The sequence below is a fragment of the Magallana gigas genome, chromosome 5, assembly GCF_963853765.1.
Source record: "Magallana gigas chromosome 5, xbMagGiga1.1, whole genome shotgun sequence".
Classification (NCBI taxonomy): Eukaryota; Metazoa; Mollusca; class Bivalvia; order Ostreida; family Ostreidae; genus Magallana; species Magallana gigas.
Window position 1 is genome coordinate 56,152,950 of NC_088857.1, and position 25,243 is coordinate 56,178,192.

At 36.1% G+C, this 25,243-nt stretch overlaps 3 protein-coding genes across 3 annotated transcripts; 1 reads left to right on the top strand and 2 right to left on the bottom strand.

Moving 5' to 3' along the window:
• Window positions 1–8,779: 8,779 nt before the first annotated feature.
• Window positions 8,780–15,212, bottom strand: LOC105321317 (zinc finger protein 99). The gene is made up of 6 exons (XM_011419578.4): window positions 15,117–15,212; window positions 14,518–14,750; window positions 12,667–14,312; window positions 12,032–12,165; window positions 11,763–11,947; window positions 8,780–11,196 (listed from the first exon to the last, which is right to left on the bottom strand). Exons 2-6 carry the CDS (start codon window positions 14,726–14,728, stop codon window positions 10,331–10,333), a joined length of 3,042 nt encoding a protein of 1,013 aa, XP_011417880.3. The 5' UTR covers window positions 14,729–14,750; window positions 15,117–15,212; the 3' UTR covers window positions 8,780–10,330.
• On the top strand, window positions 15,202–21,616 carry LOC105321316 (60S ribosomal export protein NMD3). Its single transcript, XM_066083739.1, has 15 exons — window positions 15,202–15,351; window positions 15,486–15,620; window positions 16,846–16,939; window positions 17,031–17,111; window positions 17,754–17,882; window positions 18,241–18,331; window positions 18,429–18,507; window positions 18,786–18,882; window positions 19,310–19,427; window positions 19,545–19,687; window positions 19,809–19,924; window positions 20,096–20,168; window positions 20,479–20,588; window positions 20,780–20,850; window positions 21,255–21,616. Exons 1-15 carry the CDS (start codon window positions 15,308–15,310, stop codon window positions 21,374–21,376), a joined length of 1,503 nt encoding a protein of 500 aa, XP_065939811.1. The 5' UTR covers window positions 15,202–15,307; the 3' UTR covers window positions 21,377–21,616.
• A 1,515-nt stretch (window positions 21,617–23,131) lies between these two features.
• LOC105321315 (large ribosomal subunit protein eL19) lies at window positions 23,132–25,140 on the bottom strand. The gene is made up of 5 exons (XM_011419576.4): window positions 25,083–25,140; window positions 24,422–24,528; window positions 24,080–24,323; window positions 23,652–23,762; window positions 23,132–23,321 (listed from the first exon to the last, which is right to left on the bottom strand). The coding sequence occupies exons 1-5, from the start codon at window positions 25,085–25,087 to the stop codon at window positions 23,192–23,194; spliced, it is 597 nt and encodes a 198-aa protein (XP_011417878.1). The 5' UTR covers window positions 25,088–25,140; the 3' UTR covers window positions 23,132–23,191.
• Window positions 25,141–25,243: the final 103 nt, after the last annotated feature.

A 25,243-nucleotide genomic window follows, 5' to 3' on the forward strand; every position in this document is an offset into this window, starting at 1 on the left:
GATCTATCATCTCTGAAGATTTCAGTCCTATAACTTTACTCGTTTTTGAGTAACGTCGCAGACAAAATTGACTTTAAAAATCGTTTAACGACGATAACTTCCGACCGCAAATGAATTTTAAAACACTGTCACAGGGTAACAAACTTCAAATGACTAGGCATAAGCCCTGAAAATTTGAAGGAAATCAAACAAGTCATCTCCGAGAAATAGCCTGCACAAAATGTGTAAGGAAAAAAAGAATAATAATAGAATTGAAAAAGAAACAATAGAATAATAGAAGGGTCTTCCGCTGAAGACGGAAGACCCTAATAATAATACATGTAATAAGACCCGTACAAAATAAAAAGTCTCCAAATTTCATTTGGGGGTCATGTATTTTACACCATTTGATGCATCATAATGACATTAGAAGATATTTTGTATTTTCCTGTTTCATGGGGTCAGAACAATCCCATAAGGTCATGGCCTACATTGTATTTGATGCATTATAATACACTAAGAAAGAAAGACCCCTTCCTTCCTATTATAACTCATATAAAAATGATAAGTCTCTACACATACTTATACATGTGTATGTAATACACAAATTTAATACGAATTTGTTTAATATGTGCATACCGGTGTCTCATAATATTGTGCTACTATACGCTGGCGATGGCTTGGTCATGTCCTGCGCATACCCCCCAACTCATTGCCCAGGGTCGCCCTAAGATGGACACCCCAGGGAAAAAGAAATAGAGGCCGGCCAAAGGAGACCTGGAGAAGAACTGCCCTTAAAGATCTTAAAAGCAGAGGCCTGTCCATGGAGACAGCACCTAGAGTTGCTGCAGACCGAGCCAGGTGGAAATACCTTGTAGACGCCTCAAGCACCTGATGGCGCAGAGAGGATTGAGTGAGTGAGTGAGTGAGTGATACGAAGAGCTGGGTAAAAATAGTACCCTGTATATAATAGACATATAGAATATAAATATACCTGTTGACCTGTGTTGCGTACGTAACTTCAGGCAAAGATCAGTTATTTATGACATGCATGTATTTTTATGACCTATTCTTCAAAACCCACTGCACTATTTTATTATGTAAATAACAGCTTTAAGGTGGTGCAGGGTACCTGCTTATTGTTATGTATACTTCCTATTGAAATAAACAATAAAGTATAAATATAATATTTCCCCCAAAAATAATGTTACCTTACATTGAAGCGCAATGGGTTAGAGCAATTACTAGTACATGTATGTAAGGACATTGGAGTCCGAGGTGTATATTTGGTAATTTTACTATTACTATTAATATAAATGAGTTTTCATTGAGGGGGGGGGGGGGGGGGTCTGGACCCCTGACTCCCACCCCTGTTTTAAATCCGTGCACACGATTATGTACATGTAGGCACACAGAAGCAAATCTAAAGCCGGTGTAACGTAGAATAATGACCCCCGTAGAATAATGACCGGGGGTAATTTTTCTAAGTAAAATAATGACCCCCCCCCCCCCCGGTCATTATTCTACGAAGAAAATTGAACCTTTTGTCTGAAGAATAAGTGTCATTTTCATAAAAATGAGCACACTCTACATGAAGAAAAGTGACCCCTGTAAAATATTGACCCCCTTAGAGATTAAAGTTTTTTAGTATCATTTTTTGTTATTTGTGAAATAGTATTTACAATATTGTAATTTTTACTGCAGTTTACAGAAAGTAACAAAAATTATAAATCATGTTCAAATAAACTTAAAGTGAAAGAAGGGGTATATCTTTAAAAAAAATCCTTCCGTTATAACAAGATACTGACGTTGATAGGGGTATGGTTGTCATCTTAACGAGTTTTATTTAAATGTATTCATCTCATTATAACGAGTGACAATACATTAAAATTATTTTGAGATACAAGACACGATAAAAAAATCTGTTTATTGGCGATTAAAGAGTAGACTTGATATTGTTTATGAACTATACTTTTATTGACGATTTTCCCATACTACAAACTACTGGGTATACAAGTGCATCACCAAGAATTAATGATGAAACCAAAATTATGAAGAAAAGTTTACTCCATTGTGAGGCATTATAACCATGGACTGGTGAAGTTAGCAGCCACTTACAGCAGCCATTCCGAGAGTACTCAAACAGAAAATATATTTAACTTTATCATCAGCATACTTTAATTAACATCAAGATGATTAATACATCAATAGGTTGTGGGAGCATTGACCACTTAGGAGGCAGTAAAGATCGTGTGATCAATATCAAGGGAGATATAAATCCCTCAGAATTACCTGGTGGTGTCCGTACAGCCCAAATTTGGGACCAGGAAATAATAGCTCTATATGTCTCCTGCACTGTCCTGTAATTTGTTTGATGTACACTATAAATAAAAGATAAAGATAACGGCCCACCATTAACCACAATATCATTGTGAAGAGTTAAAAAAAGACAAAGTTCTAGTGAGCTAAATGGACACTTTTAGATATGATAGAAGCCCTCCGACCCTAATGTTATAAATATTTTAAAAAAAACTTCCTCTACTTAACGCATGTGTTTCTTAGTTCGTGTGATAAAAATCAAGGGGGATATAAACCTTCAAATGAGCCCTTTACCCCTTATCAACACTTTTAGAAATAATCACTTATTATACTCGATCAGTGTTTATTATCATCAATACAAAAATGAAGATCAATTCTGAATATTAATTTACGTGAAATATTGTTGGAATTAACATTGTCAATTGCTATAATTGTTAAACTGTAATAATTTTTACACTATTTATTGTAATGTCTTTCTCCTGCAATTATAATAATATGTCATGTACTTGTCTGTTCTGGACTCTGAATTAGAAATAAATGATCTGTATCTATGATTTAAAACAATATTGATATAATAATGTGGTATTGTGCATGTACTATGTACGAAAGCCGAATAGGGCCACATAAAAAAATATTTTTATCTCGTAATTACGAGAAAAGATCTCGTTATTACGAGTTAATTATCTCGTTATTACGAGAAAGATCTCGTTATTACGAGAAAAGATCTCGTTATTACGAGTTAGTTATCTCGTTATTACGAGAAAAGATCTCGTAATTACGAGAAAAGATCTCGTTATTACGAGATAATTTTCTCGTTATTACGAGAAAAGATCTCGTTATTACGAGATAATTTTCTCGTTATTACGAGTTAATTTTCTCGTTATTACGAGAAAAGATCTCGTTACTACGAGAAAAGATCTATATAAAATGGTGCGTTTCTGAAAAAGAATTCGACTGGATCACACTTTAAGTCTATCTTTTTCATTCCTGAAACGTTGATTCAATTTTGATCAATATTTAAAAATAACAACGATCATTATTCATTAATTTCTACATATCAAAATGATTGGTTTCGTACGAAAGACGAATAGGGCCACTTAAAAAAATATTTTTATCTCGTAATTACGAGAAAAGATCTCGTTATTACGAGTTAGTTATCTCGTTATTACGAGTTAATTATCTCGTAATTACGAGAAAAGATCTCGTTATTACGAGTTAGTTATCTCGTTATTACGAGTTAGTTATCTCGTTATTACGAGTTAATTATCTCGTAATTACGAGTAAAGATCTCGTAATTACGAGAAAAGATCTCGTTATTATGAGTTAATTATCTCGTAATTACGAGAAAAGATCTCGTAATTACGAGAAAAGATCTCGTAATTACGAGAAAAGATCTCGTTATTACGAGAAAAGATCTCGTTATTACGAGTTAATTATCTCGTAATTACGAGAAAAGATCTAGTTTTGAAATGGCGCGTTTCATTATTCTATTCTTTTTATATAATAACGAGATAACTAACTCGTAATAACGAGATCTTTTCTCGTAATAACGAGATCTTTTCTCGTAATAACGAGAAAATTAACTCGTAATAACGAGAAAATTATCTCGTAATAACGAGATCTTTTCTCGTAATTACGAGATCTTTTCTCGTAATAACGAGATAACTAACTCGTAATAACGAGATCTTTTCTCGTAATAACGAGATAATTAACTCCTAATAACGAGATCTTTTCTTGTAATTACGAGATAAAAATATTTTTTTATGTGGCCCTATTCGGCTTTCGTAGTTTCGACATTTTATCTGGTATTAATAAAAGGAAAGAACTTTATGTAATTTTTCTATTTAACTTATATATATTATAATCCCACTCCGAAGAAAATACCAGGTAGTCCTATAGTCGTAAAAACACAGTTTTATTAGTTACAGATAACTTTAATGACTATATAGTTTCAGTCATGGATATGGATACACAGGATTTACCCGAATTTGAGTTTTATATGTTCATACACAACCTACATGTATATTGAAAATAATTGATTTTATATAAACATTTTGGAGTCTGAAAAAAAATAACACGTATCCTTCTTAATTATTGACATACAGTTCAATGAATTTTTTAATCAAATTGCTTTGCTAATTCTTCTGAAATTTCTTTAAAACTGCTTGGTCCGATTTTATATCAAATTATGCGTTTTAAACGATGATCATGCTAAGTAAGTGTATATTAATAGACATTGCAGTAGTTCATACACTGTATATAAAAAGAATAGAATAATGAAACGCGCCATTTCAAAACTAGATCTTTTCTCGTAATTACGAGATAATTAACTCGTAATAACGAGATCTTTTCTCGTAATAACGAGATCTTTTCTCGTAATTACGAGATCTTTTCTCGTAATTACGAGATAATTAACTCATAATAACGAGATCTTTTCTCGTAATTACGAGATCTTTTCTCGTAATTACGAGATAATTAACTCGTAATGACGAGATAACTAACTCGTAATAACGAGATCTTTTCTCGTAATTACGAGATCTTTTCTCGTAATAACGAGATAATTAACTCGTTATAACGAGATCTTTTCTCGTAATAACGAGATAATTAACTCGTAATAACGAGATCTTTTCTCGTAATTACGAGATAAAAATATTTTTTTAAGTGGCCCTATTCGTCTTTCGTAACTATGTCTAAATACATAAAAAAGTAATATATTGTCAGTGTTCGATACAACGACCTGCCCAACCAACTCTCCGTGCAGTCCACGACGAGTGCTCTAACCATTGAAAGCATTGTTTTTGATTTGCCTGATGAGCATCGGCTTGTGCACATCGAAAGCAAGCGTTTGGCTTGCTTGATGGCAGAGTCGGTAGTGCGCAGGCCGTGAACTACAAGAAGAGTGTGTTGCGTAGGTCAAGAGTTCAAACCCATGCCGGGATGGAACATTTCCAGGCACGTAGCATCAGGGGGGCCTGCCCCCCCCCCCCCCCCCCCTCACTTTTTCTCGCAGCAACAAATTTTTAAACCACTTTTTTGGGAGTGTGTAAAAAATTGTTATGAAAATAAGGATATGAGGAGTGAAATTGAAGTTATATACAACGCCAGCCCCCCCGTGGGAAGCAGTGTCGACTGTCACTAAGTCAATTTACAAGGAAATAAAGAGAGCTAAGGAGCTTAATTAGAATTATCAATAATCTCCAGGGCACACTGACATATATTGTTTTACCATCTGTTTTCCTAGAACAATTCATTTTTCACATCCAACCGCGCTATATGTAGAGAATTCCCATCCATACTAAACTCTACAGAGTAGAGCCAGTATCACTCGGTAGCCATTACGATAATCATATTATATTTACCATAGATTAATAGTTATTACAACCCAATTGATTTTCCATAACACGAGGAAACAACAGCACGTTCTGACAAAACTGTTGTTCATATTTAATTCAAAGAAACGAACTTTCCAATTTCAAACTTTTTTTTATCTAACGTCTTTTGGCTTCTAAATGTTTTCGGTATGCGGTTTGAGCATTTAACAGTAGATTTTTTTCTATTGTAAAACATGGGGGGGGGGGGGTATACCTTTAACTTCAGTTTCAGTGTTTATTTCCTTATTTTCAATTCAGTTTTTTACATGGTCCCAAAAAGGGGGGGGGGGGGCAACTCCAAGCTAATTCAATTTTTTGTATGTAAATTGAAGAAAAATCTTTGCTGCGCAAAAAAGTGGGGGAGGGAAGCAGCCCCCCCCCCTCCCCCGGCTCCCCTGATACTACGTGCCTGCATACTCTGTGCATGGTACCATACCTATCTCTGATTTTTGTAGAGGTCTGCATTTGCTCTGCTTCTGATTTGTATTTTTCCTTTGAACTTTTGGTTTTGAACACTGTTCGCTATCACCATATTTCATGTATCACGTTTTGAACTTATACATACTTTCAATTTTACAATGATATTCGATAAAATGTTTAATTCGAATTAAAATTGTGAGTATGCAACTTGGCGGGATGTACGGTGAGCGCTCAAAAGAAGCTAGATACATGCAGCATTTAGCATTTATTTGGGTCACGCTTGTACTTTTATATTTTTGTGAGATTTTTTAAAGCTTCCTTGTATTCCTTTAGTTTTTGTTTTAATACACAAAGTCTGAACTCACTTCTTGCAAATTTCGATCCCTTTTTAATGTGAATGGCCTAACAGTACAATATCAAAGTTTTGCATATAATTGTGTACATTAAAATATTGACAAAAATGCGTCCTAGTGAAGATTTATGCTGTAGTAAAAAAATGAAGACGAATTTTTATTTAACAAAATTAGAATACGTTTTATTGAACAAATAAAAATTAATTTCTGGAATTTCTGACATCCATGTTTTTATTATTAACTTGATAATGCTTTCTGCTTCCTTGTCACCCCCCCCCCCCCCCGCAAAAAAAAAAACCCGACTTACCCCATCAAATTTTATATTGCACCAATCGCATGGAATCCAGGGCTACAATTTACAAAATAACTAAAAACTTACAACTAAATTAATACATGCATATAAATCATTAGCTAGATATGAACTGGTTTAACTTAATTCAGCAGAGACATGACTAAAGAGATTGGCAACTCCGCCATTAGCGTGTTTTGTTGTTGAAAATGTAACGGGACCAACCTTGCTTTGAGAACTACATATATTAGTAAAATTGAGATAATGATCTTAAACCGAAAGTATATTCAATTTGTTTTTATGAAAAATGTGCATAGATTTTAGACGTTTTGGAAACAAAAAATTGAAAAATAAGATTAATATATAGAAAATATATTGGCCTGCTATAAAACATCGGCGAAATCGCGGACGACGGGTAGCCAACTGCCTCCTAAAACTCCTCTTTTAATATTGTTTATAAGACAAACTCATGAAAATATAATATTTTGAATGTTTTGGTAATCCGGTTTGGCTGTTTATGTTTCGATATAACTGTTTATTAGGAAGATATACTGATTTTAACTGGGAATACTTTACAATGAGGAACGCGAGAATTCTATCAGTTGCCAATCTCTGTTATTTATATCTCTGCTTACACGGATTAAAATTGTTTAATATGATTGGTCATTTATAACTTTTCCATGTTTAGAATCATTCCATGTGGCTGAAAAGATTTATAACTTTAAAAGTAAGTTATTTTGAAAAACACAGCCCTGATTAATGTCTGATCTGCAATCTTTCACCTTTAATTATGCTGTATTGTAGATGTATTATACTCAGGTGACCAATCAGACCCATAGGCCTCTTGTTCTTTGAACAAACAACTCAATGACATGGAAGAGGGATTTCATAACATTTTAATACATTGTAATGTTTTCTCTAACAGCATTTGATATTGTCAAATGATTCATCACTCATGCGGGTCTAGATTTCGTAAAAAAAAAAAAGAGGCCCATGGGCCACATCGCTCACCTGAGGAACAATAGGTATGATAAAATCAGCTTAATGGAGTCATAATACAAACTATCTGGACAATGTACAATAATACATGTAGATCCTGTATAAATAAAATCCATTTTCCCCCCGGGTATTCTTATGTTTATAATCATTAGTCCCTTTTCTAACAGGATGATTTTATAGTCATAGCATATGTTGAGTATTGCAGTTCTCAAAAAGATCCTTAACAATAGTTAATATATGGGAAATAAACCTACATCAAACTCTGAACCTTCTTGTGAGGCTAAAGAATTGTCCTGGGGCCAAAGTCTTAACAATTATAAAGAATCATCTGGCTGATTAGTTTCTGAGAAGAAGATTTTTAAAGATTTACTCTATATATTCCTTTGTTAAACTTTTTAAAAAAGTTTTAGCTTTCCTGGCTGATTAGTTTCTGAGAAGAAGATTTTTAAAGATTTACTCTATATATTCCTATTTAAAACTTCGACCCCCCATTGTGGCCCTACCCTACCCTCGGGGGTCATGATTTTCGCAACTTTGAATCTACACTACCTGAGGATGCTTTCACACAAGTTTTAGCTTTCCTGGCTGATTAGTTTCTGAGAAGAAGATTTTTAAAGATTTACTCTATATATTCATATGTTAACTTCGACCCCCTATTGTGGCCCCACCCTACCCCTGGGGGTCATGATTTTCACAACTTTGAATCTATCTACACTACCTGAGGATGCTTTCGCACAAGTTTTAGCTTTCCTGGTCTTATGGTTCATGAGAAGAAGATTTTTAAAAATTTCTCAATTTTTTTTTTATAAATTCCTAATTATCTCCCTTTGCAAAATGGCGTGGTCCTCAATTTTCACAACTTTGAATCACCTTAGGCTAAGGATGCTTTGTGCCAAGTTTGGTTGAAATTGGCCCAGTGGTTCTTGAGAAGATGTTGAAAATGTGAAAAGTTTACAGACAGACGGACAGACAGACGATGACAGACAAAATGTGATCAGAATAGCTCACTCAGCTGAGCAAAAAAACCTTTAACTGACAACAATATCATCCAAAATGATAAAGTGATAAAATAGTCACTAATTTTATGTTATACTTACAGCAGTTCATTAGTACCATAGTATTTTTATATTATCAAATCAAATACAGCATATAATTCTGTACAGATATATAACATTTCATGAGGCAGGTCCTAGAGTGGAATAAATACATGTACAATTAGTACATGTGTACTGAGCGATGGATAAAAGCTGAGCTACTGAAGCATCGCAACTTCTCCGGCCTTTGCAGCAGAGCTCGGAAAAACACCTTGAATGTATTTACCTTACCGGATGTTAGAATCTTATACAAAATGGAGTCGCTTGCCATGAAAATAAATATTGGCTACACAGCTTTGTATGTGGTTTCTGTGGTATATTCGAGTGTATATCATTGACTTTAATTAAGGCTAGCCCAAATCTTCATCGACCATAAAGTGTGTAGTATTTATGTTTTGTAAAAAGGGGGGGGGGGGGAGGGGGTTTAATTTAATCTAATTTAAGTAATATATTCGAAGTGTTTTTCCCGAGCCTGCTGGAAAGGCCTAAGAAGTTGCAATTGCTATTGAAGTTTAACAAAAAACTCTAAAAAAATGGCACAAAAAATTATTAGCACAAATTAACATCCTTAACATCATCTCCATAAATTTATAAATCTACTGTCAACAAATATAATAAAATTGTTATAATGAACATAAAAATGATGAAAACATTTTGTTACCATTTTTACTAGATATCGGAGCATTCTAATAATAAATCAGTACATGTATCTACCTTTATGATGTACCGGTACATGTACAGTGTACTAATAATATACAGGTACATATGTCATGTATTCATGAAATGGGACATCAATATTACATGTACCGGTATATCAGTAAAGGAGAGAGTCAACAAACTACCATAAAACGAATCACAAAACAAATTCAATTAACAGAACTAAATAATTCCCCCAAAGGACTATATATGGTTTGAGCCTAAAATGACCCCCTTAAATGAACATCCTCATTTTACCGTAATTCTTTGTTTTATTTGTACAAATATACATTTGAAGTGTTTTCATAAGTTTCATTTTGATTTTACTGCTTACAATTTAAAAATAGGACATCATAAAGTTTACCTTTTCCCACCATTTTCTCATTTTTAGCCTAAAACACTTTGTTTTGAAGCAGTTTTTTTTAAGGAAACATTGAGCGACTGCTTGAACAAACGAAATATTTTCACCAAAGATGTATCTCTCCAAAACTTATAAGTGACAAAAAAGTTTGTTCTTGTTCAAAGAGTCGCTCTATTTTTCCTATTCGAAAAACGATAAGAAAAATGTTAATTTTTGACTGGTTTTGATTGAATTATAAAAATAGCGTCACCTCTGACGTCATATACTGCCAGTGAGTGAATATAAATCAAATAAATAGGTGAAAAACATATTTTATGTCAACTCTTTTATAAAATAACACAACAAATTAATGTACCTGAACCACTTAAAAAATAGCGAATTATGGGGGCCAAATTTGACTCATATCATATATAGTTCTTTAAGCAGAATCATTTCACAGAGCCAAATGTCTACAAGTGTTGGATTGACTGGTTGATGGCGTTTACAATGGCTGCTGAATACCCAACTGTGTCAGCCTCAGTCAGCTGATGAACGTTGCCCAAGGTGATGATGTTGCCATGGTTATGAACCACAATGCTCTCGTTACCGACCATGACCTCCTGAGACACAAGGTTCCCCTGGTGGGTGTGTGGATTTGGGTCGGTAATTGGGTCAGAGTGCACCGCTACATTAGTCAGGGTGTGGAGATTACTGACCTCCACCACAGAGGGCGCCGACCCTAGCTCCATCTGGTGGTTACCCTGGTGACCAGACTCTTGTTGCTGGGCAGCTAACTGGAATTCCTGAAGCTCGAACCCTGGCGGTGCGTCTGGAACCATGTCCTTCTGGACAGAAATATAATTAAGGGACATGGTGTTTCCGGATCTGCGGGCGAGGCGAGCCGCCTCCAGCAGACTATCGTCTCTGATATACCGCACCTCCATGTCCTTGTGCTTCTGCTTGATGTGTTTTCGGGTGTTGCCGCCTGTGGCACACGTAAAGGTACAATAGGGACACCTGTAGGGCTTGAAGCCCTTGAGCTGGTGCTGTATCCTGATGTGTTCGTTTAGTTTCTGGGACGTCTTGGTTTGATAACCACAGTGAGGACAGTCATATTTCTTTTCTGAATGCGTCCACTGTTTGTGGGCCCGCAAGGTGGAGCTGGAGATAAACTTCTTATCACACATGTTACAGGAATATTGGCGGATGTTTTTGTGTCCATTAAGATGGGTTTTGAACCTATGTCCAAGCAACGTGGTGAACTCACAGTGAGGGCAGCGAAACTCTTTACGTGTGTCTTCTTTGGCTTTCACTTTGTGGACCATGAATAAATGAGCTGTATAAAAAAAAGTTCCATTCAAAGACTATACAGCTTTGTCTTAGAGGATTTCTTCAACTTATTCAAATTTCATTTACATCATTCTGGACAAATTAGAATCTGTAAAGGGTTCTCTTTGTTGGCAGAGTTTTTGTGCAAAGTTTAACTGTATTTAAGACTTACTGAAGAGAGTAGTTATGTTAAAATGATTTCAACTTGTGAAGGACTTTAATGTATTTAGAATTCACTGTAGGATGTAGCTTATTGGCAGTACATAATGCATGTGTGTGAGAGATTAAACTTCGGACTTGCTGTCAATTGTAACTTTTCAGGCATTTCCTGCAGAGCATTAAAATACACATTGAATGTATTTACATCTGACATCAGAGGTTAAATTTTATACAAAATAAGTACTCCTTAGACAGCCTTGAATATCTCTCCTGTAATCTTTGCTGAGATTATTAAATGCTATGATGCTTAGCTCAAATCTCAACAGATTATTTATGAAATAGGGGGGTTGTCAAAGATTGCCAACGTTGGTTTTCTGCTTGTCAGAAAGTCCTGAGGAGTTATAATTGACTTACTGTAGAACGTAGCTTTGTTGGCAGTGGCGTAGGGACAGTGGTCACACTGAAACTCTTTGTCTGCAGAGTGACGGTTCTTGATATGGGATTGTAGCTCAGAATCCTCCCCAAACCGCTGACCGCACACCTGACACAAGTGAGGCCGGATCCATAGGTGCATCTTGTTGATGTGTTTTTTCAGTGTCCTGATATATAAAAAGAAAATGTCAATTGTAAAATACAAAGGTATTCCTACAGAATGGTAGGTTAGTGAGCTAGGTTTTACTTACACGTCGGTCTTAAGTTTGAGGGAACAGTATGGACATTCGTAATTTTTGTCATTTGAGTGACGCCTCATATGGGACTTGAGACTGGAGCTTGACATGCAGACTTTGTTACAGCCGCCGTGTTCACAGCGGAACAACTGAAAGAAAAAACAGGAGACATCTTTATCATAATAATATAGAATAACAAAAACAACAGGCACACCTTGTTACAGCAGAACTGAGGGAGAAAACGGTGAAACAGCTGAAGGAGGGGGGAATGGGGACGGGGGAAACAAACCCAAACATTAAGTTACTGTTATACAGAGCAAATTAACAGTTAAATGTATATTAAATTGCCAAAAAACCATTTACCAGACAAAGAACCTTTAAAATAACAATTAGTGTAAACAGGGAAATATTCACCGCGGTTTTATTTTCCCCTCATTGTCAGGAGGCATATTTAAATTATCTCCCTTTATACACAACTTTGGGCGAATTCAAGACGGGGCAAAAAAGTTTCCAAGAGAAAAATGACAAATATAACACAGGCCGAAAATAACCTTGTACACAGTATTACAATGAATAAACCAGAGACCAATTTCAACTAAACATGAAAAATACACAAAACCAACATTTTATGTTCTATGAGGGTTCTGTACCTTCATGTCCTTGTGATAAATGCCATGTTTGATAAACTGGTGCACGTGAAGCTGGGAGTTCTTGCTGAATCTCCGTCCACACGTCTCACATTGCTTCTTCAAGTGCTCGGAGCGTCGGAGATGTTTGACGATCATGTGACGATTGAGCGTCTTCTTCACGTGGAAGGTGAAGTTACACTCAGTGCACCTGTACTTGATTTCTGGGTGTTCCTTTACCACATGTAGCTTCATTGTCATCATGTTCCCCGTGGCGTAGTCACAGCCAGCGACTTCGCATACCACCGAATTTTTCAATGCTTCGTGAACCTCGGCTATGGTTTTCTTGTGGACCCATCGTAAGTGAGATTTTATCGTACCTAGAGAAGAGTAAGAACTGTCACAGTCGGGACAAGGGTACTTGATATCGTCGAGTTGATGCACACCTTCAAAGTGACTCTTCAGAGCCTTATTGCCGACAAATGTCAAGTTACAGTCTGGGCACTCCCACTTCTGCTGCAGACGGTACTTAGGATAGCCTGTAAATTCTTTGGCTTTCTCAAAACTCAGATAATGCTTCTTGATAAGATGATTAGCATAGATTCTTCCCTTGGAAAGAACAGCATGACAGAAGCAGCACTTCTCATACACCTTATTAGCCACTATTCTTCTCCCCCTCTTTGCTGCTGGCTTCTCTTTGCTTTGTTTCCTTTCTTTCAGTGTGGATTTCATATTCTGGATGTGTTTGACAACCTTCAGAAAGTCCCCCTGCCTGTCTCCTTGGAAAAGCTGCATATGAGTTTCCTGAACGTGTCTGTAGAATAGGCTGTAGAATTGGAAGCTGCTAGAACACAGAGTGCACATGAATTTTTTAGGTCGGTCAATTAATGTACAATAACGCATTGTTCCTGACCCCTTTATGATATTGCTGATTATGGCACGGCTTTGGGTAAACCCAAGAGCAAAATGTTGGTGTTTGATGACCAAATGTTTCTTCAGTGCAGAGAAAGAGTGCAGAACTTTTCCACAGATCTCACATTTAACATTGGCATTCTTTGGAACCCATATCTTCATTACCTTCTGAACTTTGGGGATGCTTTCTCTTCTCTTTTTACTGACCTCTCTCTTCTTTCTTTCTGTGGACTCCTTCTTTCCTGTCTTCTTGCTTTGTTTGGCCGTGTTGCTGACCACAGGTCTTCTCCTTCCGCGATTTCTAGTCATCATCCTGTTATCCCCTGCCTCGACCACCTCCCCAATCAATGCCTCACCCCCAAATTCTTGTTGTCCTTCCACTGGTTCTACAACATCATTTTCAATTTTCTTCTTCTTTCTTCCTCTTTTCTTTTTTGTAGTAGTTAATTCTGACATATTGCTCGTTGTAGCGCCATCCAATGTTTTTTCTACTTGAATGTCAGATACGGTGACCCTAACATCTGTCTCCTCTGTAACCTTGACATCGGGGTCGTTATCCTCTGAACTTTTTGAGACCTTATTAGTCATCATTCCATGCCAATCACTGGAGATGTAGGCTTGTTGTAAGAGTTCCTGTGCAGTGTCCATTTCTAGAATCACTGAAGCGTGATAGAGTGCAATCCTCTCGGCGGTGGTGACTGATAGTTGGCCTGTGTACATGAATTCCATCAATACTTTGAACACAGCTGAGTCCACACCTGCAACAAAAATGTTGTCTTTGAATCAAAAGTTCAATATATTGAACACTAACAAATAAATTCCATGGTGACTGATGCGCGTTGACGCAAAAGGCAGAGGAGTGTGCAGGGCCCCCTAATGCCATTTGAACATGTTAAAATTACACAGTATAGTTACAAAAAGGCCCAGGACCCATCCCTCTCTTCCCAGCAAACAAAACCTCACCAATGGGAATCACCATGTTGTGGGATTCTTGCTGTCCGCTGATTTTCCGCTGGAAGAACTCCGAGAAAGCAGACAGGACAAGTCGATGTGTGTAAAACGTGGACTGGTCTCCTGTCACAACCTTGACATCACACAAATGTTTGGCCGCATAGGCCTTGTTCACATAGTCACTAAGCTTCCCGTCATGCTTCAAGCTAACCAGTACATCCATTTTACAGAATTGGGCTTGCTACCTATGTGAACAAAAATGAATTTTATCACAGATCAGTCAAATCAGAGACATTTATTTTTATGTCTCTGGTCAAAAGCATGATGTTATAAATGGTGCCCTAGTGTGAACGTTCAATTTATCGGTAAATTTTAATATGTCTAGAAATTTTATTAGTATCAAATAAAAATATAATAAGTCTATCGGAAAACTTCCTTCCATTCAAGAGGTAAACATTAGACCGACGCCATTTTCATAACCTTCTTTGACCTGTACTGTACTACATTTGAGATAAACCTATTTCATATCTTCATCTCTACATTGATATTCATTAGGTATTCAAAATCATATTTTACTAATATGCTGTTAAAATTGATATTCTGACCCAGACCTTCACCAATTTTGTTAACTTCCCACCATCTTCATCTCTGTGCAAATCCAGTACAATAGTTTTAGCGCCCCCTGTACGAGTATCGTAAACGGCTTGGTTTTGATGTTTAGAATGCAGTAAACGATTTCCGGTTAAACGTCACTGACATATTTCACAAGCACGTGTTGACAATTTTGTGAAATATATTTGTGATGGATTTCTCCCTCGGAGAAACGACAAAGACAACAAATCTAATGTAAGTTGGATATCTCATGTCATATTCAAATATATTTAATTTAGTTTAAACCTTCTAAATACAGTAAATCTAGAAATACTCTTATGTACCATTGAGCTGTGTATGTACACACCTTTGCACATTTTTTGACACAGATTATGCTGTCAATGTGGCACAGAAATAGAGCCCAATGCCTCCAACATGTGTGTATCCTGCATCAGAACACAGGTGGATATCACAGAGGGAATCCCCAAACAGGCTGTACTGTACTTCTGCAGAAACTGTAACAGGTGAAGTCTTAATAATAGTACTGTAACAGGTGAAGTCTTAATAAAAGTGCAGAATTTTAATGGTATCGGGTTCGTTCGCCTTATCTACTTGTTCGCTTGAGTCTGTTCGCCCTAGGTCCATTCGTTCTAATTGTCGTTCGCCTTAATTATCATTCACCCTAAACCTTGTTTGCTCCTTGTTGTTAATAAACCATATCATTTTAAGTTAGTTAACTTTATTTCAGTTAATTTAAACTTTCTGAATAGTAAAATATTTTTACTTTTTTAAATTTTTCATACATTTTATGATTTTATTTCTTTAGAAAGACGTAATTGGTCTATTTGTTAGATTTTAATGCCGTAAATTATAGATAACTGTCATGATATTTTGTTTATTGATTCGCATGGTGTTTTCAACAATTAGAGAAAGTGAGACATTTGTAATCATTAAGTAATGGTGCTATAATAGTGTTGTTTTCTGATCATTTAAAAAAATTATGAAGAGATCTATAATTGCACAAATATGAAAATATACAACTACATTAATCCTATATTAAAATAAGGTGAACGGACCTTGGGCAAATGGAATCAAGGGCGAACGGACCCAATGTGAATAAAAACTAGGGCAAACGGCGTCAAGGGCAAACACGTTTTAAGGCGAACAAACATACCTTCGTTTTTAATTGCCAACAATAACCAGGTTTGACATAGTATGCCTTTTAGTGGTTTGACTCTCGTTTGGTCGTCAAATGCCTATATGGTTTACCTAGTTTCCCCTGGCTGAAATGAAAGTCATACATATATTTTGTTTATTTCTGATCATTGTTTTGACAAGTTGAAGTTTTTCAAAGGAAAAAGCAAATCATGTTTATCATCTGGGCAAGTATTCTGACTAATATATACAATATAGATAGATGTTCATTTAAAGATTCAAATGCATTGGTGATTGCAATCTGTTGTTTTAATAGAAAGTTTAATAAAATGCATCATGAAAGTCGCATATCTATAATCAACATATACATCAACCATTGATTTTTGATATTATTGCCTTTTCAAAGTTTACTTCTTAAAATAATTTCCACATTCAAGTTGGTGATCTTGTTAGACTTGCACTTTGACATGGTGATAACATAACAGTTCGGTGTTACTGTCTCAAGGGAAGATTTCCATTTCATCTTTTGTCTCCATATGTTCCTGAAATCTGCTGTATCTCATGTTACATTATAAACATTTTTTACAATTGCAGATACTTGCAGCCTCCCAGCACATGGGTGTCTGCACAGCTAGAATCAAGAGAACTTCTTTCCATCTGTCTGAAGAAACTCAAAGGAATAAACAAAGTAAGTGTGATGGTAAATTATTGAGACATGTTTAGGCCGCTAAAATTATTCACATTTCCAATGTTTTTCATGTTTTCCTCTTTTATTGAAGGTTCGATTGGTTGATGCCGGATTTGTGTGGACAGAACCTCATTCTATGAGAATCAAAGTCAAACTCACTGTACAGAAAGAGGTACATCATCATCATCATCATCATCATCATCACCACCATCATCATCATCATCATCATCATCATCATCATCATCATCATCATCATCATCATTTTCTTATACACAATGATGATAATTATGTTCTATTCCTCTTTAATTTGAGACATAAAAAACAACAAATATGGTGAAGTTTGTGATGGCACCCATTTTGTAGATGATGAATGATTATATGGCACAGTGCTTCATTATTATCTATTCATTCTCTCACCAGAGGTTGTGCTATACAAGCTTCGCTTACACCTCTGTCAGTGCGATAAAAACAGTCTGTCAGTCTGTCACATGATCGAAACAACTTAAACAAGAATGGCAAGCACATGGTATTGCTATTTTGTTTCTTCTGCACAGTCAGCTTATATTTATCAAGAAAGGACATTGCTAGTAATCGTCTATTTTCCCTCACTTGAGACACAATAAATGTGGTGAACTTGTGGTGTTAATCATTTTGTAGATGATAAATGGTGTAGTGCTTCATCAACACCCATAACAATAATCTTTTTTATCTTCATTTGATACACAATAAATATTGTATTTTGTGTTGTTACTGGTTTGTAGGTGATATGAATTTGAGAAGTATGGTGAATTTTGTGGCTTGACCTGTTTTGTAGGTGATGAATGGGGCGGTGCTTCAGCAGGTGTTTGTGGTGGAGTTCACGGTCAACAACAACATGTGTGATGACTGCCACCGCGTGGAGGCCAAGGACTTCTGGAGAGCCGTGGTTCAGATCAGACAGAAGGTAACAGACTAGACCTGTTACAAACTATGAATGTTTTTACAGAATGTGCAACTGTATTAAATTAATGAAGAATGTCTATTCAGAAATCAAGGGCCCAAAGGAGACATAAAAAATTTTTGCGAAATATTCTCTAGCTTCTGTATAAGCCAATGACATGTTTGGAGGTTAATATATACAAATTCTTAATCATTTTATGAATATACAAGTACAGAAAAAAATGGTCTTAGAATGTGTGAAATATTTAATGACTGAAAACTTTCTGTATAGTTGTAGCCTGACCACAAGAAAGTGTGATCAGTGTTTTATGACAGTAAACATGTTCCATATATTTACCTTATATTTACCTTTTGTATTGTAGACTGACCACAAGAAGACCTTCTTCTTCCTGGAGCAGCTGATTCTGAAACACAAGGCCCACGCCAACACGGTCAACATCAAGGCCGTACACGGTACTGTCACTGAGGGCCTCGGGCTGTGTTTACTCAGTCTGTGTTTACTCACCGTAGGGAAACTTGTGTGTTACTCTGTACATATTTGATTTTTCAGATGGATTGGATTTCTTCTACTCACAAAAACAAGATGCTCGAAAATTGGTCGACTTTTTAGTGAATGTAGTACCATGCAGGTAAAGTCTGTTATTAAAAGAGCTTATGTTTGAGAGAGAGAGAGAGAGAGAGAGAGAGAGAGAGAGAGAGAGAGAGAGAGAGAGAGAGAGAGAGAGAGAGAGAGAGAGAGAGATCTTTGCTAGTTTGCTTGCTAAATTACTATCAAACGAGAACAATGCTACTTGTACAAAAATCCACTTTCTTTAGTATACTGTTACTTATTGCGATTGCCCACATTATAGGGGCTTCCCAGTACAGACAGGAAGAAATTAACTTCTGTTCATACATAATTGTACAGGTATCAGTGTGCCCAGGAGCTGGTTTCCCATGACATCAGAAACAACACCTTTACCTACAAGTACACCTTTTCTGTGGAGATTGTCCCCATTTGTAAGGTGAGATAAATCTGTTTACAAGGTAACTAGGTAAGGTAAATCTAAAAGGTATCTGTAAGGTAAGGTAAATCTGTAAGGTAAGGTAAATCTTTAAGTTCAGGTAAGTCTAAAAGGTAAGGTAGATCTATTAGGTATATGTAGGTAAGATAAATCTGTTATTGTGCTATTTATATATACCTCAACTGATGTATTTTATTCTGAAAGGAAAAAACAGTAATATTAAAATGTTTCAAAATTGTAATAATGTACAGATCTGTTCAAGAAATTTTAAGAACCTATATAGCACATTCATGTGCTGGGACCAGAACATCTCGGAGCAAAACTAAATAGGAATGATCAATCTCGGTGTGAAAAAATACAGAGGATCCAAGACATCCTGTTAAGTTACTTTCTGTTGAATGATCCTTTTGATTTATGTTTTTTACAGGACAACATTGTGTGCCTGCCTCCTAAGCTGGCCCAAATCCTGGGGAACATCAGCCCGATCTGTATCTGTAGTCATGTGACCCAGACAGTGCACCTGATTGACCCCAACACACTGCAAGGTCAGCTATTTATAGCCTGCTATAATGACAGTAATACCTCCATCTGTCTTTCAGTAAAGTTAGTTCATCAAATTGTGATATACACAGTTTCTTAAAATTCGTTATTTTTTTCCTCAGTGGCAGATGTGAGTGGAACACAGTTTTGGAGGTACCCCTTTGTGAACCTCTGCTCCCCCAAAAGATTTGTGGAGTTTATGGTGATGCAGGTGGACATTATTCCAGAAAAGGACCGGCCCCACAGAGTCCCAGTATCCAATAAGGTACTGTACCCCAGGGACGGGAGCTGTCCAACCCCCATCTCCCTCACACCGGGCCCTAATCATGACAAATAAATCACTGCTCTGAACTTGTTTCACAATGGATCACTGTTGGTATTTGCAGCATGTGTTGGCTGACCTCTGGGTATCCAAGGTGACAGAGAATGGCCTGAGTGACCACCAGTACTTCTGTAGGACACACCTTGGGCACCTGCTGAGTCCGGGGGACACAGTTTATGGGTGTGTTATAACAGTCTCTCTGTCTTACTGAGTTATAGATATCATTTATACTAAAAATAAAATATTTCATTAGACATGGGTAGGCTATACAGTACTTTACATTTGGATTTATAAACATTATAGTACATCTGTTTTACATGTACAATTTTGTAATACTTTATATTTTCACAGATTTGATTTTACTAATGCCAACTTGAACAACCCTGACCTGGAGAAGGTCAAGGCTGAAAAGCTGCCTGATGTGGTGAGTGTCCTTGATACGACCTTGATGTATGATCATTAGCATGTAAAACAAGTATTTAGACATAAATTCCCACTAGTACCAGTCAATAAAAGATTGCTTACATTAAAAGTGGTATATTTACAAAACTGTACCTTCATGACAATTGTATAAAATCTTGACAATCCAGTTTGGCAAAGTGTGTGTGTGTGTGGGTGATTGTTTGCAAAGTGTGTGTGTGTAGGTGATTGTTGACAAAGTGTGTGTGTGTGTGTAGGTGATTGTTGACAATGTGTTTATTTACTAGGTGATTGTTGACAATGTGTTTGTTTAGGTGATTGTGAAGAAAGTGTTTGGAGATAAAACAACCAGGAACAGGAAGCGAAGGTGGAAGCTGAAGCATCTCCATGACGACCTGCACATGGAGACGGCCAGCAACGAAAGGTAGTTCGAATTACAAAAAAGAGTGTTCAAAAGAATAAAATACAGGATTAGACTGGCTAATGTACAGTGTGGAAATCAGATGTGCTTCAAAATTGACAATTATTGAATTTCTTAGCTTCAGGAACTTAATTTTCTCAAACTAAGTATTTTCAGTCCCGAGAATAAATTCTGGGTTATATCCATATTTTCAGAGACTACACGGATTTCCTTGAGGATCTGGAGGAGGACCAGATAACCAGGCAACACGTCAACATTTACAAAGGTAAGAACCAGTTTATCACTACAGTCAACATTTACAAAGGTAAGAACCAGTTTATCTATCACTACAGTCCACCCGTGTGTCATCATTGTCCATCCATTTATCTTGTCATTCCCCAAAGTATCCTATTGTCCACCAATTGTTTAGTATTGCTTTCCATTTAATATCAATGTCGTTCAAGAGTTTAAATCAGGTCTGTTTACCACCAGGTTAACATTAAATATCAGCTTATTTCAGATTTATAATTTAAAAATAGGACTTAGTATCAGTTATTCATATCTATGTAGGAATCATTTAAAATGTATTTGAAGTCTCTTATCTCTGCATGCCACAGGTTTAGATGTTGGACCTTATAGACATACATGTAAATACAGTGTACATGTATACAATATATATTGATTTTACAGATGAGAGCAAGATCGCCGTGGATACGGACGACACAGAGGATGAGGATCTGCCACAGATCAGTCTACAGGAAATGCTGGATGATCTCCACATTGCAGATGATCCGATGGGAGACGAGGACTAGCCTCTACATGGGAGAAAAGGGACACTACTCATGTTATCTGCATGAATACCTCAAGAAAAACAACATATGGACACACTAGAGAAAACATTTGCTATGATTGTACTCAATATATCCCTATACCTATCCCATGTTTGTCATCCACAAACTCTGTTATTAAGATTAATTTTTTGGATAATTTATTTGAAAATGCTGAATTAAATGTTAGTTGGTTTTTTTGGAATAAAATGACTGCTGACTTCATGTATACTCTCATCTCTATTGATTGATATATTTAAGATATTTATGAAATGAGAAATAAATCAAACTGCTGAAGATAGGAAGAGTTCAAAGTATTAAAAAAAAAGTTTGAAAAGTTGTACTGTGAATCAATTAAATTTGTGGGGGCCAATTTCTGTGGATTATGGTTATTCTGCTTATTTTTGGGGATGTATTTTCTTTGATGCATCCGTTTTCAGTTTTAGATTGAAATTTTTTTTCTAAATTTGTGTTTGTCGAAGTTGTAAATTCATGGGTGAGGGCAACCCACCAATACCATGAAAATGAAGACACCGATTTCCCAGCACTTTGCCAAATGACACAAAATTTGATTGCTGTGATTGTTCTTAATATATCCCTTTACCTGTCACTTGTATGTCATCCACAAGCTTTGTTACGAAGACTACTTTCTTGGATAATTTATTTGAATATGCAATATGTATATTTTTTACAATTAACACTTTCATGGTAATTTACTGCACACTGCTCTTTAGCAAATTGATGTAGGTTGATAAGGTTTTAGTAGGTCATTCTTGTATGACATAAATAAAACAGTTGCTGTTATGTCAAACGATGTCAAAAGCAGTGTATATCATGAAGGGGTCTACAACAGCTAGTAATATAGAGAAAGGCTGCACATTGATAACACAATGCAAGTTCCATTTAACATCAAGATCTTTGTATGACAAAAGGAATATAATAAGCTGATTTACATTACTATTGTAACAGGATGAAAGAAATAATGACAGATCAGACTGTGATTTGAACCTGGGCCTCCTGAACTTTTAATCGGGTGCTTTACTAACTTGGCTATCTAGCAATAAAAATGGTCTGAGCGCCATATTCTTCCCTCCTTTAAAGATCTTCGCCCTTGAAAATCAACATTCCGAGGTTCTTTCGCCTGGCAGGAGTTACCGATAACCTGTCAGATCTAGGGGTTGGCACAGCATCAATTACACTGGGATGCAAGAAATAATGACAGACCATACCTAACCATGATTCTTACCCAGGCCCCCGAATTGCCCTATCAGGTGCTCTACCAACTGAGCTATCTGGTGCAAATTAGGACTTGCACCAAGCCGATGCCCCTTTGAACTATCAAACGAAAAACTTTGGCTATCGACTTAGCCGGCCTTCAAGATGATTACATTTACCATTACAGTGGTTTTACCATTGTAATATTTGACTGGAAGAGATTTGGGAACATCATTTATAAATTCACATTATTAACATTACCATCGTTCTCTATAAAAGTGCCAATATCATGATTTTTATGGCATATAATTTTCACACGTAATATATAAGTATTACAGTGAAAACTTGGTTAACAGAATATTACAAGGAATTATCAATCATGTTTTTATCAGTGTATTCAGAGAAAAGAAGACATTCACTTTTGCTCACTTTAGAATCTAATGCATACAACATTACTGATGTTGGACCCTTCAGTTATTCTATCAACATAGAACACAAATGAGAACAAGACATGAAAAAGCCAGCTTTTTGTCACACAGGTTTATTGTGCTGATAACAATAGTATCTATGTGTTCACAGAAGTCTTTAGGAACTTGACGCGGGGGGTTCCTTCTCCGAGAATGACTTAAGCATCTCCTCCTTCTTTTGCTTGATGCGCTCCTCCCTGCGCTTACGTGCCTCGCGAACTCTCTGTCTCCTGGACTCGGCCTGGTCACTGAAACAGACAGGTGTTAATTCGTACAGGTGTTGAAATAAAACAGGTGCAAATACACACAGGTGTTAAATGCCAAGTAAAGGGCACTAAGAGAAGTTGGATAACAGTCATATATTTTCTCTATAAATTCATTGTTGAAATGTTTTGAAAGGCACAGTATCATCTTAAAAGGCATGGTATCATCTCAATAAAGTACACCTTAGTTTTAGATAAAAAAAAATTAAAAGCACTTTACAATTAGAAAAAATTTATAATATAGGGGTGAAAATCCTTAATGTTATGTAATAAAAGTGTAGTTGGGAGTGAAGTATGTTGGCTGTTTCCACAAACCTGAGTTGTTTAGATCTGGCTTTCTCTGCCTTCCTCTTGTGGATGTGCTCCATCAAGACTCTCTTGTTCTTGAATCCGTTACCTTTGCTCTTCATGTACAGTTCATGGTATCTACAAAATGAAATTAACATCAAAATTTTTAAATAAAATATGTTTCAATAATAAAAAATTCTAAAAACAGTACATTGATTATTGTAAACTCATCCGATGAATATGGTCTTATTGCATGCCAAGTCATATATAGCATATTTTTTTTATCAAATATCTCCTAAAAACTTAATACATAAATAGTGCAAAATGGTCCTCTAAACTGCCTTTTAAAAATCTATATAATCTTTCCATCTCCTATAATGGTAATTAACTACAAGTCATTCAACATTTATGCAAAAATAAAGGTTATTTTAAGTTGCATTGAGGGGTATGCTTACAAGTGCTTGTCGATTTTCTTGGCTTCTCTGTAGCGCTTAAGAAGACGACGCAACACTCTCATTCTGCGCATCCATAAGACCTTGACTGGCATACGTGCGTTGGCTGTACCCTTCCTCTTTCCATGACCCATGTGGCGACCCTTTCTCCTGGCAATAGCGTTCTTGCGAACTCTGGCCCGTGAGTGCACAGCAACAGGTTTACGGATGATCAAACCATCCTTAATTAATTTACGAATATTTTGTCCTACAAAGAGAAAATTTTCATCATTTTCCAATGAACAGACTGGAAACAGTTGTAAATTAAGATCTCCGAATAGTAAATTGTTATGTCTGTCAACTTACTTGAGTTGGCATTGGCTATTTCATTTGTTTCATTGGGATCAAGCCAAACTTTGTTTTTGCCACACTTCAATACGGCGGAGGCCAGCCGTTTTTGCAACCTGAGGGTACTGTGAAAATAAAAACATAAGAATAAGTGATTATCCAAACTAGTAAAAATATTAGAATATGGACTTATCTAATTTACGATAGTCGGTATAAGAATTTTCAAACCTAAAAAATTTTGACAGTGATATCATCTAATTTGACCGTTTTAGCTTTCCCAATTCATAGTTCAAGATTTTGTATAAACACAAATTAAATTCAAACATTCACACTTCAATGAAGTTCAATGTTACTTTTGTAAATGGCTGTAAGCTGTATGTTATTACAGGGGCAATCGTACATCAAACAACATTTTAGAGACAGAGCTCTTTACCACAGATCTCAGTAACAAAATATGCAAATGAAACTTGTACCAAATGTGTATACATTGAATGTACTGAAATTCATCCCCCCTTTTCCTAATAGCACGAGCTTACAGTCTAAATAATGAAAAGTCCGATCAAAATATGAGTTTGAAAGATAGTCTATGACATTTTATCCGACAAAATATTAACGTTTTATTGAAAATTAAGAGGTTTAAATGCAAATTTCAGAAAGAAAGTGAGGACAAATTTAACACCTCATGGTTGCAATTTCACGTTGTTGAGAAAAAGGAAGTGCGTTGTAATCGCATGAAAAAGTAGTCCATCGTGAGAGACAAACCGTGAATATCTATGGACAAAAACATTTTTAATGTGGTATAACATGTATCTATGATTGTGATTTTCACAAATGTATACA